This window comes from Sinocyclocheilus grahami, unplaced genomic scaffold (assembly GCF_001515645.1).
Source record: "Sinocyclocheilus grahami isolate Dianchi unplaced genomic scaffold, SAMN03320097.WGS_v1.1 scaffold87.1, whole genome shotgun sequence".
Lineage (NCBI taxonomy): Eukaryota > Metazoa > Chordata > Actinopteri > Cypriniformes > Cyprinidae > Sinocyclocheilus > Sinocyclocheilus grahami.
In genome coordinates, this window is record NW_015505266.1 from 1,701,623 (window position 1) to 1,717,989 (window position 16,367).

A 16,367-nucleotide genomic window follows, 5' to 3' on the forward strand; every position below is an offset into this window, starting at 1 on the left:
TAGTACACCCCCAAAACAAAATCAAGACTTTGTAAAAGAGCATAATAGGACCCCTTTAACATTTCACTGATACTTGTACTGAAGGTTAAAAAAATATATATATATAATATATATATATATATATATATATATATAAACTTTAAAACAAATGTTTAAAAATAAAATTCATGTTATATCAGTTCTGCTCATCTCCACCATGCAAGTTTCTTATTTTGCCTCATTTTTTGTATATATGTTACACATTTAGGAAAAAATAGACAATTGTGGTGGGAAAAAAAGAAAAGAAAAATAGAAACTTAAATTAAACCTACCGTCCATCCCTTGACAGGGCAAAAAGGACCCCTTCTCTCTGGAAGGGCATCAGTTTTCCCCCTAGTTTCTGTGGAAGGAGTTGAAGTGCATCCTTGTCATGGAGAGAAACCCCATCTGGACCAGATCTGCCTTGACTTCTCATGGTTTTCATACTCTGTATATTAGAAATACATTCAAAAAGATTCATTAGTAAATGAGATGCATTGTGGTTTGCAGTTAAATAAATGATGCATGCATCATATTATAACGCTGCATTCACACTCACCAAGAGACGATCATTTCTGAAATCCTGCTGCCATGATTTGACATTTCGCGGGAATACAGTCAGTGGCGTCACAGAACGCACCGTGCGTCATATCCGCGCGACCAGTGGCTATTTGTTAGAAATGAAAATATGTATCTGCAGTCATAAAATAATGTATGTTAGTTGTATGTTATTGACAATATATTGACGTATAAGAGATTTCACTGCATACTAACGGGAGGGTAAAAACAGACGCTTAATTAAGGGTGTTCGGTATCTTCAGATGTGTTTATTATATAAGTTACGGCGCCTCGGTGTTCTCATATTTATAAAACAGTCAAAAGAGTATTTTTAAACAAATACAGTAAGACGTAAGAGCAAATGCCACTCACTGGGTTTCTTTCACCCTTGTGTAGAGCTTAGAAATGTAAACAAAACCTAGAGCGAAGAAGAGTTGAAACAGAGCACTACTTCCGGTACGATCGTGTCACGTGACAAAAACATCTTCGCCACAAAAATCCAAAAGAAAAAGTTTATACTTACAATAAGCTATTATTTAAGCTATTAATTGTATATATACAATCTTTGCTATTATTGATATTTAGTTTATGAATTAGTTACATTTACATAAATGTGTACTGCATACATACAATGTGTTTTGATTTAATTAGACATATTATTCGCTTATTATTTTCTATTTAAAATACCTTTTGTTTTTTAATAAGTTCAATTCAATTTAAGTGAATGCCATTTGAAAGTTGCTTTAAGGTTTAGTGTTTTACTTATTAATTAAATAAAAATCATAAGAATATTATGCTTTTATTCGACAATAATTAGATTATTACATTATCCTCGAATTCTTGAAAGCATTTTAATGAACAACAACTCTGTTTAAAACGGCTAGAAATCGAATGTTCTGAATAATTTTTTATAGCCATTAAAATTAATTTTTAGTAATCGTTGTTGAATTATTGAGCCACGCTGCGCCCTCTTTAGGTATATATTGCTATTTCACCACATTAATTTAAATGTTCCCTTCCAGGTGTGTGAGTGTTTTGTCTTCAATGCCGCTGACAGACCGACAGCTTTGACTTCAGCCTTTAGCAGCCATTAGACTCATTATTTCTCTTCATTCCTCCAAATATTCATACGTCTGTCTATCCTACAGGTAAGCTTACAGCATATTAACACCCGTAACCCTTAAATATCAGGATTGTTTGGTGTAATTCCTGTCAATTAGAGTGATCTGGAAAGGTTGTGTGTTTAAACTCATTTAGCTTTACCATGTGTGTTAGCACACCACAGTGTTTTAGTCTTCATAATGATTTTAAACCAAACATCAGCCTCAGATGACTGACAACATGTCTTTTTAGTCTCAAAGTGTGTTTGATAAACACTCTGTGTGTTTTGCTTTTCGTGTATTTGAAGTAAATGTGATCAATGATCTTGCATATCAGGGCCAAGGAGAGATCAGACACATGAAGAGTAAATAAACATGCAGGTGTATAAATCACAGATATGTTCATGCTTTCATGTGCTTTATTTATTATTATTTTGTCTAGCTGCAGAACTGATGTGTTTTTGTAGCTTTAGGCTTGATCTTTGTAGGTTGATGAAGCTCCAGGCTTCATTCATAAGGGCCTGTGCAGGTGATTAAACCACCAGGAGGAGACGTGTAAAGACAATAAGTGTGTTTTTGTTTTGGTATTAAGTGTTATGTTTACGTCTGACACTTAATGAACTTGTTTATTTACACCCTTTTTGATGTTTTGCTTTGGAATTGCAATATATCGGTAACCATGTTGTTGTTTTTAAAACCTGATATTAAACCTTTTCTTCAGGTTTATATGGCAGATTTCATACTCGGCAATTATTAATATTTTTGCTCCATATTATAATGGCTACATACTGCTCAGTATATACACTGAAATATATTGATTTAGAGACTTACTTTTTTCAGTTTTCTATAGCAGATTTCAAACTTATTTTTAAAAATCTCTTTTTACCTTATAATCGTTACATACTGCACAGTATATACACTGGAAAATTGGTGCTTAACTAAATATTTTAGTAAATTTCGCAATCGGTTACAGAGAAACGTTGAACTAATCTTGAAATTTTGAAGTAGGAAGACTGAAATAGTAATTTTTGTTTTATAAAACCTTCTTCAATAATCTTTTATTTACAACTTTGAATTATTATTATTTTTTAACTTGGTGCTCGAATATTTTACACAAACACTGCACTCAACAATAAACATGCAACCTTATTATCAATCAAAACATTTATTTATTTATTTATTTATTTTTTGGTAGTTCTCTTGCTGGGAAATTCAACCATGTCGAACACAGTATCAGATTGGTGTGTTTTGTTTTATACTTTGTTTTTGTGCAAATTTATCAGATGATCCAGGTATTAAATCATACAAGAAATGTGCATACTATATGCAATATACATACTATGAACTACAGGAATAGTCTGGTACAATGGTATTTTAAATTATTTCTAAATTTAAGAGTGATGTTTCAATCTTGAACACTTCTTTGAAAAAGTAAACTAAACAGTATAGATTTAAAGTATTTTTGAGAATAAAACAATAAATAAAGATATACTAATTAAATTATCGGTACTGGCTGGAAATTTCTAGATCGTTGTGTGCCAATATCACACCTACGATCGAAATGTTTAGCCCTTTTTTTTTCTTTATTTCTACATTATTGAATTAATAATTGTGAAAATTTTTAAAGTAAAACGTATCTGATTTTAGGCTGCTTTTGATCATCCACATTTCCTAAATTGCATTTTTTGGTGTCATACTTAGTGAGATGCCTACCTTGGCTGCAGTTTTAGGCAAAACATCTTATGAGCTGCCTATCTATTCTAGACAGCTTTTTTTCTTTTTTTTTTTGGTGTCATACAAACCTGAAAAAAAGGTGAGCTCCTTTCCTAGACTGCATTTATTGCACATCAAACCTAGTGAGATTTTTTTTAAACTTCAGGTTGCTTAAGCATTTGCTACATGAATAATTATAAATATTTTTTTAGTAAAGTATGTTTGGTTTTGGGCTGCTTTCTTATTTTCACATTGTCCTTTTTTCCATCTTATGTCTTTGGCATGAAATTATGAAGTTTAGTCACCAAATGCTTTTTATCATTTCCGATTTAGATCAATTACAGTGACAGTTGGTCCTCTTTGTGTCCAACTCAAGGTCACGTCAGTGATCTTACCGATATTATAATCTGCAATGTTTTGCATTTGCAGTCCATATCTTTAATTATTCAGATTTCCAGCAGCCCAACAATATATTTTTTATAACCTGTTTCTTGTACGTGAACTTAATTTTTCTTGTAAAGCGCTGACATGATGCATAGTCTCGCACTAGGGGTTCTTTTTGACCTTGCGATTGTTCAGCTGTTATTATTTTATTTATATATATTTTTAAACACTCATGCGGTGTATTGTTAGGCGTCCTGGTTTCCTGTGCCGCCGGCCTGTTTCTGTCACGCCGAATATTAATGTCCGTGCGCGAGAGGCGCTGCGGTAAGGAATGATCCACGAGCTCCTGTTCGTACAAGCTCATCTGCATCACCACAGGAGGATTCTCACCTGCGCGCCCCCATCCCCCTTTCACCTGAGCATCACTTCATTTTGCAGCACCGCATTCGTTACAGACAATGAGTTGACTTTTATTTAATGATTTTTTGCCTAGTAGGTGATTGTGCTCTCTGTTCAACCAATAATTGCCATTTTCGTTTACGAAAATTAAACTAATACACTGAAATGCAGTTGAAATGGTGTCTGATGGAGATCAAAATCAGTTTGTTATATTTTTGCATGTCATTGTGAATGCTACCTGTTCACCCAATACGCACAGTGAATCTCAAACATGACCTTATGTGTTAAGAAGTACAACCAGTACTGTGATATGCAGCTGAAATGGTGTCCAAACTAGGTCAGAGGCATCTTATGTTTTTGAGAAAATATTTGCTATTGTCTTGATTGTTGACTGTTCACCTTGTGTGCCCTGTTCATCCAGTAACTGCCATGAATGTAAAGCAGGATCCTTAATTGATTTAATATTGTGATTGGTTACATTAACAATATGTAGAGATTGTTAGAGTTCGGACAAGAACTATTCATATGGTCTCTTGCTTTTTGGGGGAGGATTAAGGGGCATTTATACTGACTGGACACGTCTTTGTGTTTAAGCTAGTCATTGTGCATCCAAAAGCAACAGAATGCAAGGTATTGAAAGGCTTTTTTTTTTTTTTTTACTTTACACCTTTTTAAAAACATGACACCTTTGTTGTGCGTTTCTGAAAAACCGTGAAACACAATGCAACAGCCAAAGATGTCCATCTGACGCATGCATACACAGATCAGAAATTAACAATAGCCCACCTTGTGTGCTCGAGCACTTTTTTTCTGTCCAGTACTTGAGCAGTTAAACTGACCAAAATGAGAAATGAGGGATATATCACCTTATGCATTTACCTTTTCACCATGTGTGCCCTGTTCACCCATTAAAGTTCTGTAAATTTAGAAACAGGCGTTTGTGTTTAGGAGTATGCAGTGATATGTAGTTGGCTTGGTGTCCAAAAGAGGCCATAATCACCTTGGTAAGTTTTAGCAAAATATTATTTATCATTTTGAATGTTACCTTTTCAGCCTATGGGCCATGTTCACCCAAAAAGTAGTGAAAATTTAGAGCCAGGCTTTTGTGTTATTTAGTGTATAGTGGTATAGTTAAATTGGTGTCCAGAAGAGGTCAAAATCACCTTATGCTTTTGGTGAAATATATTATAATAAATAGAAGTGTATCCATTTGCCTTGTGCACACTGTTCACCCAAAAAGTACGTTGAATCGTTCTGCCAAATTTTTGTGTGGAGCAGTGAATAGTTGTATGCAGTTGAATTGGTGTTAAATTTATAAATTTTTTACAAAATAAGTTATCGTCTTATGCACCGTTCACCCAAAACGTAGTGTGAATTTAGAGCCAGATGTGTGTGTTAAAGAAAGTATAGTGATATAAAGTTGAAGTGGTATCCAAAAAAGGCCATAAAAACTTTTTGGCAAAATATTAGTTATCATTTTGAATGTTACCTTTTCACCTTGTGTGCCCTGTTTGCCCAAAAAGTGAGAATTCACAGCTGGACATCTGTGTTAGTGTGTGTACAGTTGAATCGGTGTTCAAAAAAGGGGTCAAGATCACCTTGTTATGCTTCTGCCAAAATATATGCTGTCATCTACGATTGTACCTGTTTGCCCTGTGCACCTTGTTCACCCAAAAAATAGATTGAATCTACAAGCTAGACATTTTTGTGAAGGAATGAACAATAATATGCAGTTAAACTCATGTCCCAAAGAGGTCAAAGTCTTGTTATGCTTTTAGATAAAAATCTGTCATCATCCTGAATGTTACCTGTTCACCCTCTGCTCCCTGTTCACCCAATAAGTACTGTGAATCTAGAGCAGGACCACTTTGTTTTTACAGCAAGATTTGTTATCGCCCTGAGAGCTTCTCTCATCCAGATTTCCACAAAACCCTCATCGGCTCATTTTTCTTGTATGCGTCCGGGTCTCAGAGCTGCCCAGAGGTGTCACCTGGACCAGAGAAATGACCATTGTGACCGGTCACCTTTAAATGTCAACACATTTTCTCATTCTGTTCTTACATGGCTGGAAAAGCCGGCGGACAGCAGACCTTCTCTCGTCCCTATGTATTAACGAGAATAATGACCGGTGTGGTGAATTATGGCGCTGTGGTATTTTGGGGCGCTACAGAGTTATTGACCTGTTCTCTCTTTCGGTAATCAGCGTGGAGCTGGACGTTTCTCCCTAATGAGATCATATCCAATACAAATTACTACTGTGCTACCTCCTGCTGCCTCTGCTGCTTTAGTAATCCATATCTTTTTCATTTATTCTTGCTGTTTTGCATAGGTAACGTTTCTTGGTCAAGCTAGTCATGAAGCGCAACGTTATCCGCCCCCCACCCCCAACATGCTTATTAGAAGGCTTCTGGAAATTTCGCCCCCTATCCTGAGGCTATTCCCACCGTGCTTGCAGACACCATCGGGGGAAAGCAGAATAAAACGCGGCTGTCACGTTTCCTCCGTAGGCGAATGGCATCTTGGGCTACAATTAGCCAGCAGTGCCAGTCCCCCCCCCCTCCGGTCTTTTGTTATGCAAATGAGACGCATGTAATGCACCGTTTAGCTGGAATTTTTGCAGATTTTCTCTTTCACTGAAAGGAGCTGCTTGGTGAATGGGAAGTTTTACTTTAACTTGACTGGCTTTGTGCAACTGTCAGTTTTGACTTTTTTCCTTTTTCTACAGCGAAAACGGCGGTAGTTGTCGGCGCAGTCAGTCACAATCACGTCAAGATAACGATTGTTTGTTAATTTGCAGTTTTGTCTGGGTATATTGTTTAGTCTGGATTGGAAGCGTGTTTGCTTTGAATTGTCTAGTTAGACTACGGTTTTGAGCATCGTGCCTACCTACCTTGATGACATTTTGGAAATCGAACATATTGGGCTTCCTAACTAGACAGCATTTTGGAGCATCACACAGGAAAGCTGGCTACCTAGGCAGCTGTTTTTGGGAATCAAATCTTGTGAATTGCCTACATATACTGCATTTTTTTAAATCATCATACTTTGTAGGCTGCCTATCTAGACAGCATTTCTGGTCATCAAACCTAGGGAGCCACCTACATGTTGTTTTTTGGCATTATACTTATTTAGCTCTCTTTTTAGACAGCTTTTTTGGGCATCAAACCTAATTAGCTCCCCATCTCGATAGCATTTTTGGTGTTATACTTAGCAAGCTGCTTAAATAGACAAAAATGTGGGTGTTAACAATGAACAGTGTTTCTTGGCATTTTACTTACTTGGCACACTATCTAGACAGCATTTTTGATCATCAAACCTACTTAGTTTTTTTCTAGACAGCATTTTACTTACCGCCCTATATAGACAGCAATTTTTTCAGCATCAAACCTCATTTCTGAGCATTGAATCTTAGCTCCCTATCTAGACAGCATTTTGGGCATCAAACCAAGTGAGCTCTCTAACTAGATAGCATTTTTGAACATTCAACCTAGTGAGCCGCTTATCTAGACAATGTTTCTGGCCACTTTTACCTAGTTAGTCCACTATCTGGAAAGCATTGCTGAGCATTAAAACAAGTGAGGTCCCTATCTAAAGCATCAAACATAGTGACAAACAAACTAACCTAGACACTGTTTCTGGGCATTTTATCTGGTTGCCTTCCTATCTAAAGACCATTTTTGAGCATGAAATATACTTAGCTCCATATCTAGACAGCATTTTTGCGCATCAAACCTTGTGAGCTCCCTATCGTATGACCTGCCTGTTTGGTTTGCTGTGGTTTTGTTCATATTCAAAGCCACTTTTCGGTCCGTCATTTGTTTTTTGGCTACATTTCGTCAGTAATGCGCAAACCGTTTTCCGTGACCCACTTTTTCCGATGACCTCACCTGCCTGCGTCGGTCAGCAACGGCAAAGACGTTCGCTCGTTAAACCTGGGTGTCTACCTAACCTCCCTTCAATTAACATTTTTGTTTGTGAAAATGTGTTTTTTTAAGGCACAAAGGGATGTCACTTTAAGCAGGGCGTATGTGCGACTGCGACACTGGGTTCGACGGGTAGCTTACGTGCAACCGAATAAGGTGGATTTGCAGTGCTGGCGTGCTCCTACCCTGACAGACTGTCCCACAGTGGCACTTCGCCACAGTTGGTCGTGTGTGTGTGTGCGTGTGTCTCTCTGCCGTCTGCCTCTCTCTCCGGTCCACAGGGGCCATCTGATTGGCTCTCGAGGGTGGAGCCCTGCTTAGCGCTGACATACTGCACCCAGCCCTCAGGGCGCTCTGATTGGCCAGGGGAGGGATGACATCACAAAGGCCAGCTGTTGATTTGGCGGAGAGCTTGTGTGCGTGAGAGAGAGAGAGGAGAATCAGGAAGGATTGCGGCAGCGATGGCTTTGGGCAGGTACGCGAACGCTCCGCGCTCAGACGGAGGAGAGCAGAGCTGCACTGAGCGTGCTCCGTTTGATGGCACTCGGGCTGCTATGGAAACTAATGATGTGAGCCGAGCAGCGGATCATGAACGCCAGGCAGGTGTGTGTGCGTGAAGTCTTGGACGTGTTGATTTGTATGCTGACATTTTTTCTTGCTTGTTTAAATTGCAGCGAATGTGAACAAAAAAATACGTGATGTAGTAAAAACTTTAGTTGTATATTCGTAAATGTTGTCGTTTTTTTTTTTTTACAATGAAACAAGGTCATTTTAGACTTAATAACTTAATAAAATTTGTAAGATTTGTCTTTACAAATATATTCCAAATTGTATGCGAAAGCGTGCATGATAAAATAATCTAAATTCATTTTACTGCTAATTTATTCCATGCAAATATTAAATTCATTGCGAATAAATTTGCGTGTCAGCAAATTACACTCCATGCCTGTCTGTGTGTGTGTGCGCGCGCACTTTGTAATGACATTCTCATAATTGCTCTATTTTATAATTTAAAAAAGCGCCCAAGGCGGCTATCAGTGGAAAGCTGGGTGTTTGTGTCGGTGTAAATTACAGCCGAAGGCAGCCCGGCTAATATCGTTAATGTGGCGAATCGTGTAAATGAACTGATGAGGAGAGGAGAAGAATAGCTCGACTGTGACAGCGGCCACACACTGAGAACACGGATTGTGATGGGAGGGGGGGGGAAAGGAGGGAAAACCATGAGCGACGCTTTTATCCAGAAATATGGGCCATTTGCATATTAGTCTAAAACAGGGGTGAAGTGAAATACGTGTAGCCTGGAGCCCGGCGCGGTGATGCGCTTCTTTTGTCGGAGGGTAAGTGCTCATTGCTTCCTGAAATATGGTGATTAATAATTGATAATGGGAAGTTACGGATGGGCTTTATTGTCTTGGTTAACATGCTTAGAGCAGGATGATGAATTTGCGTAAATTTTTGTGAAAAGGTCAAAATGTTGTGGCTGTGTTCGTCTTTTTTCTTATACTTTGAATGTATTGTCTGTTTTTTGTCTTTTGTTTGTTTTAGTAGTTTGTTTGCGATGTAATAAAATGAAAAAAGAAGGAAAACAATAAAACAAAAGCGATATTTGTTTGTGGGCTGATGTTTTCGTTATGTCTGTATGTCCGTCCCAGAATTAATGATTTCTAGATCTCAAAACCCAGTAAACTACCGTGACAGCACTTTTGGGCATTGCACCTAGTGAGCCTTCTACTTAGACAGCATTTTATTTTTTCAGCTCATACCTACCGAGCTGCCTATCTAGACTGCATTTTTGGACATCAAAAGCATGTTAAATGTTTGCATAGACAGCATTTGGGTGCATCGTAATTAGTGCGCTTCCTTCCTAGACAGCATTTCTGGGCATTACACCGTTTGAGCTGCCTAAGTAGTAGTTTTGGGCATCATTTTCGCCTGCTTAATCCATAAATGTTAATGTAAAAGCTTGTTATATGCCTACCGAGACAGCATTCACGGCCATCAAATCTAGTGAGCTGGTTTCTTAGATGCATTTTAGGGCATTATACCTATTGAGCCGCCTACCTAGACTGCATTTCAGACATCAAAAGCTTATTAACTGTTTGCCCAGACAGCAATCATCCATTATACTTAGTGCATTACCTTCCTAGACAGCATTTTTGGGCATAATACCTTGTGAACTGCCTTTCTAGATGCATTTAGGACATTATACTGTTTGAGCTGCATAAGCAGCAGTTTTTGGCATCATTTTCTTCTGCTTAATAATGCATACATGCAAATGTAAAAACTTGTTATGCGCCTACCCAGACTGCGTTTTTGGCCATCATAAGCGAACTGATTTCCTAGATGCATTTAGGGCATTATATCTATTGAGCTGCCTACCTAGACTGCATTTTCATGCAGCAAAACCATATTAACTGTTTGCCTAGGCAACAATTGCATGCATCGTATTTAGTGCACTACCTTCCTAGACAACATTTTTGGCCATTGTTCCAAATGAGCTTCCTACATACACCGCATGTTCATCGAACCTAGTGAGTGTTATACATAATCTAGTGAGGTGCCTACCTAGATGGCTTTGCTTAAAGTCTCCCTAAACAGCATCGTACTTTTTGTGCAACCTATCTAGACAGCAAATTTGGACGTCTTACAAGTACTAGATAGCATTTCGGGCTGCGAGACCGCAAAAGCTAGTTAACTGTCTTTATAAACGGCGTTGTCAAGCTAGTGAGCAGCCTAACACGACAAGATATTTGGTCATCATGGCTTAGAAATTATGTAAGGTCTCTATCTAGTCCGCAGTATTGAGTATTTTACATTGTTATAGGAATATCTTGCTTGTTTTTTGGGCTTCATACGTAGTAAGCTGCCTTTGAGCACTTTTTAAAAATCTTTTATCTACCTAGACAGCGCTTTTAGTCATCATACTTAGTTTTTTTTGGACATCATAACAAGCATACTGCCTACCAAGGCATCATTTATGGGCGTTATTTGGACATTATATGAACATTTATTCGAATAGAAATGCTCGAAAATGCAGTGTAGTTTTCGAGACGCAGCCGGAGTATTTGTGTGTTTCTGCAGTGGTTGTTTTTCTCGGGTTTTTTTATATCCTCAAGCGTCAAACTCGGACATCTGTACTGTCAAGTTTGTGAAAATATACAGCCGTCGAGGTCCACGGGGAGTCTTTCCTCTCTAGTGATGCTCGGAAGAACTTATTGAATATGGAGTGAAAACTGTTGTGCGAGCAGGAGGGGAGGGTTGTTGCGGTGGAGGGCGTATTTTGAAATGCAGATTTGGATTTTCACTTCACCTCAACATAAATGGAGAAAAAGATACGGCAACGTCGAGATTAGCCCCGCAGCAAGAGAGATGCTTGAATATTTATGAACAGCACTCGCGTAATTCCTGCCCAACTGTAGGTGTTTCGATCCATGTGTGGGTAGTAAAACACTCTCATAAGTCATAATTGTCCTTGAGAGCGTCACTTGGTGCGTAATTGTGCCACCCATTGTCCCCGCGACCTGGAACGGCTCTTGAGCCCAAAGGAGATGAAGAGACGCATGCTTCCAGCGGTGACGTGGGATACCGCCAGTGACCTGTGCGCAAACACTCATGGAAAAGTCATGGCACGGTCTTGAATCATTCTGATGGACCGTCTGGCTGTTTGGATGACAGCTTGTGTGTTTGTGTGCGAGCGTGTGGTCGTACCCACCTGTTCTTGTCATTGCCGCCACCTGCGTTACTGTCACATCGCGCGCGATGCTAATCCCTTGAATTTTGATCAGTGTGTGTGTGTCACTATGCGTCGTCTCTGGTGGTTTTAGTAACGTAAATCTCTTGCCGGACTCGGATTGGATGGTGTATTCGGACCCAGTTGGCGTACTTTGCGGGATTACAGAGTCAGGTTAGGCCCGTTTGACCTCGAGATACAGGGTGGGCCTTGACTTGGCATGTGTTTCTGGATTGGCGCTGGCAGGATGGGTGAGGGGTGGGGTGGGGGGTGTTGTTGGGTCATTGATACCCAGGTGAAGACTGGCGCATATGTTCAGTTCATTCGGACACAAGCTTGAATGGATGAATCCTACTGTTACGACAGCATTACTTTAGCGTGATAGGAAGGTTATGAAACAATTTATAAATATGCATTATTTTCAAAGAATTTTAATGAATTGAATCAGTAGGATTGGTAATTTGCTGCTGTGTTGATTTTTTGTCATTACCTGAAACTATTCAAAACATTCAAATAAAGCTAAAACAAATATTATATGAAAAACTTAAATGAAAAATAGAAATGTTGCCAACTAACTGAAATTAATGAACTGAAAAAAAAAAAAAAATATATATATATATATAATATATATTAAGCCTAAATAGAAAAATCAAAATAATGTGAATAGCAAAGGCGCATAAAATTACTAAAAATTAAACTAAAATTAAAATAAGACTAAAATATTCGTTATTTTTAATAAATTCTATGGAACTAATTCAGTAGGATTGGTAAATTGGGTCTTATGTATTGATTTAAAAACATTACTGAAAACATTAAAATAAAATAAAAGTATAAAACTTAAATGATAATTAGAAATGTCACCAACTGAAATTAATTAAAGCACTAAAATTGCTAACTGGAAATGAAAAAAAAGAATTAAAAAAAAGAAAAAAGAAACTAAAATAGAAAATTAAAATGCAAAAATGAAATTAAAATCAAACAAATAACAAAGGTGCATTAAAAATTGCTACCAATTAAACTAAAATTAAAATAGAAAATATTTCTTTTTTTTCTAATACATTTAACAGAACTAAATCACCAAGAGTAGTAATTTGGTCATCTATATTAAGATGAAATGAAATAAAATATTAGATTAAAAGTTAAATGAAATTAGAAAAATTTCATTGGCAAAAAATATTTAAATAATAAAACATTTAATGGAAAAAGTGGAAACTTAAAAAAAGGGAAATACACAACAATTGCAAAAAAATAAAAATAAATCAAATTAAAACCAATCATGATTTTGCCACTCATGTTAAGTTTCTGTTATTTTGTTTCTTTAAGATTTGTAGTTTTGTCAAATTGAGTTGATACTATTAATTATTTGTAATAGTAGGAACTCTTGTTGAATGGGAACAACCACAAATTTCTGAAGATGGAGAGTTCTAGACTCAAGAAATTTGCTAATTAATTAAAGTTATTGTACTAAGTAGGAAGGTTAAAGATGCAGCATCAGCTAGACCTATTTAATGAGTTAATTCTATTAACGCAACTATTATTGTATTCTAATCAACACAAAATATTTATAAATTGAGAGTGGAGTCATATTATTGGCTTTGTATTCATTATAGCTCACTGAAATGCGTCAAAGGTTCAGCGTTAAACATGACTTCCTCTCTATGTATTTTAATGTTCCTGTCTCTCTGCGGCACAGTCTGTTCTCCATATTCATGTCACCACCCTGACACTTTTTCAAAAGTGCTGCAGTGCTTCTACTCCGTCACGGACGCTACTGTATCCATGCGTCCCTGACCTCTGTCCTTGTGTGTGTGTGTGTGTGTGTGACAGGTGTCCGAGGGTGATGCGGAGCGTGTGCGTGAGCCGTGGCTTGGCGACCCGACCCGAGCGCTGGTGACGGGGGTCATGGGACTGCTGCTGCCCCCTGTCCGTCTCTCAGTCCACCCCGCTGCCTCCAGAGGCCCCAGGGTCCTACGCTCCCTAAGGTTCCAGCCCAGTCCTGAAAACAGCACAGCCGGTAAACAGTCTCTTTGGTACTTATGTCATTTTATAAATACGAATACGTTTTGGTTGTATCACAAAATAATTTTATTAGTTCCCCAATAATTTGTCAAAAACAAAACAACTAAATGAAAATAATGAGATGAAAAAAAAAAAAAAATATATATATATATATATATTAAGCCTAAATAGAAAAATCAAAATAATGTGAATAGCAAAGGCGCATAAAATTACTAAAAATTAAACTAAAATTAAAATAAGACTAAAATATTCGTTATTTTTAATAAATTCTATGGAACTAATTCAGTAGGATTGGTAAATTGGGTCTTATGTATTGATTTGAAAACATTACTGAAAACATTAAAATAAAATAAAAGTATAAAACTTAAATGATAATTAGAAATGTCACCAACTGAAATTAATTAAAGCACTAAAATTGCTAACTGGAAATGAAAAAAAAGAATTAAAAAAAAGAAAAAAGAAACTAAAATAGAAAATTAAAATGCAAAAATGAAATTAAAATCAAACAAATAACAAAGGTGCATTAAAAATTGCTACCAATTAAACTAAAATTAAAATAGAAAATATTTCTTTTTTTTCTAATACATTTAACAGAACTAAATCACCAAGAGTAGTAATTTGGTCATCTATATTAAGATGAAATGAAATAAAATATTAGATTAAAAGTTAAATGAAATTAGAAAAATTTCATTGGCAAAAAATATTTAAATAATAAAACATTTAATGGAAAAAGTGGAAACTTAAAAAAAGGGAAATACACAACAATTGCAAAAAAATAAAAATAAATCAAATTAAAACCAATCATGATTTTGCCACTCATGTTAAGTTTCTGTTATTTTGTTTCTTTAAGATTTGTAGTTTTGTCAAATTGAGTTGATACTATTAATTATTTGTAATAGTAGGAACTCTTGTTGAATGGGAACAACCACAAATTTCTGAAGATGGAGAGTTCTAGACTCAAGAAATTTGCTAATTAATTAAAGTTATTGTACTAAGTAGGAAGGTTAAAGATGCAGCATCAGCTAGACCTATTTAATGAGTTAATTCTATTAACGCAACTATTATTGTATTCTAATCAACACAAAATATTTATAAATTGAGAGTGGAGTCATATTATTGGCTTTGTATTCATTATAGCTCACTGAAATGCGTCAAAGGTTCAGCGTTAAACATGACTTCCTCTCTATGTATTTTAATGTTCCTGTCTCTCTGCGGCACAGTCTGTTCTCCATATTCATGTCACCACCCTGACACTTTTTCAAAAGTGCTGCAGTGCTTCTACTCCGTCACGGACGCTACTGTATCCATGCGTCCCTGACCTCTGTCCTTGTGTGTGTGTGTGTGTGTGTGACAGGTGTCCGAGGGTGATGCGGAGCGTGTGCGTGAGCCGTGGCTTGGCGACCCGACCCGAGCGCTGGTGACGGGGGTCATGGGACTGCTGCTGCCCCCTGTCCGTCTCTCAGTCCACCCCGCTGCCTCCAGAGGCCCCAGGGTCCTACGCTCCCTAAGGTTCCAGCCCAGTCCTGAAAACAGCACAGCCGGTAAACAGTCTCTTTGGTACTTATGTCATTTTATAAATACGAATACGTTTTGGTTGTATCACAAAATAATTTTATTAGTTCCCCAATAATTTGTCAAAAACAAAACAAAAATTTGAAGTATTAAATTACCTAGTTCTCTTTTGTGTACCTAGATATCAGTAGTTACATAACTTGCTTAATAGTTACAGACTATAGTTACCATATCTAGATTTGAATACTTATGTAATTTGCGTTGTTTATAGTTACAGACTGCGCAAATGCATTCTCTTTTGCATATCTACCTTTCAATAGTTATGTAACTAGGCCTGTCACGATAACAACTTTTTGTTGTGCGATATATTGCCCCAGAAATAATTGCGATACGCGATATTATTGTCATTTTAAAGACCATTTTATGCCACTGAATATATAGTCATAATCTAACAGCATAATAATGCAAGAAGGCCTACACACTTCCAAATCAAAACAAACTTTTAATTTGTAAGAATATTTAGATCATGGAGATTAAGTATCAAAATATTAGATACCTTAAACCTGAATAAATAGTAAATATATATATTTTTTAACAAAAAGTGGAAAGTAACAAGTAGAAAAAAAGAAAAATGCACAAAGAACTTGTATGGAGATTTTTTCCCTGACCTTCTTTTTTCTGTAAATGAAGGGTGCACACTATTGCTGAAAAACACAATCACTACTTAACAGTCAGATGTCCGTATGCACAAAGGCACAGATCCCTAAACAAGGCCATATCTGCAGATGAAACATTTTTTGTAAAAGCATTTTTTAAATTTGAACTAGCACCTCATGACTACACGCTATGTACGAGAAGCTGCAAAAGACACAGGCGCAAGTGGAATGTACAAAACATGGTGACATTTTTTTAAGTAAATATAATGTGCGATATATTGTGTCACCAAAAATGATTGAGGTCATGTACATATATTGCGCGATAAGTCGATATATTGATTATTGCGACAGGCCT

At 36.9% G+C, this 16,367-nt stretch overlaps 2 protein-coding genes across 10 annotated transcripts in view; one reads left to right on the plus strand and one right to left on the minus strand.

Moving 5' to 3' along the window:
• The window catches only part of zranb3 (zinc finger, RAN-binding domain containing 3), an 86,916-nt gene extending 85,972 nt beyond the window's left edge, over positions 1-944 (minus strand). The window contains exons 1-3 of the mRNA XM_016274570.1: positions 793-944; positions 578-712; positions 312-466 (exon numbers count right to left, since the gene is read on the minus strand). Of these exons, the coding sequence (XP_016130056.1) occupies positions 312-463 (152 nt within the window). The 5' untranslated portion in view covers positions 464-466; positions 578-712; positions 793-944. The remainder of the gene's footprint in view (positions 1-311; positions 467-577; positions 713-792) is intronic.
• A 670-nt stretch (positions 945-1,614) lies between these two features.
• The window catches only part of r3hdm1 (R3H domain containing 1), a 55,136-nt gene continuing 40,383 nt past the window's right edge, over positions 1,615-16,367 (plus strand). For 2 of the 9 annotated variants that reach the window (XM_016274528.1, XM_016274532.1), the window contains exon 1: positions 14,705-15,385. The gene's annotated coding sequence lies outside the window, so the exon portion shown is untranslated. Of the gene's footprint in view, positions 1,725-13,804; positions 13,840-14,690; positions 15,386-16,367 lie in introns of those variants that run through there. The other 7 variants (XM_016274534.1, XM_016274535.1, XM_016274530.1 and 4 more) reach the window with 6 other exon arrangements.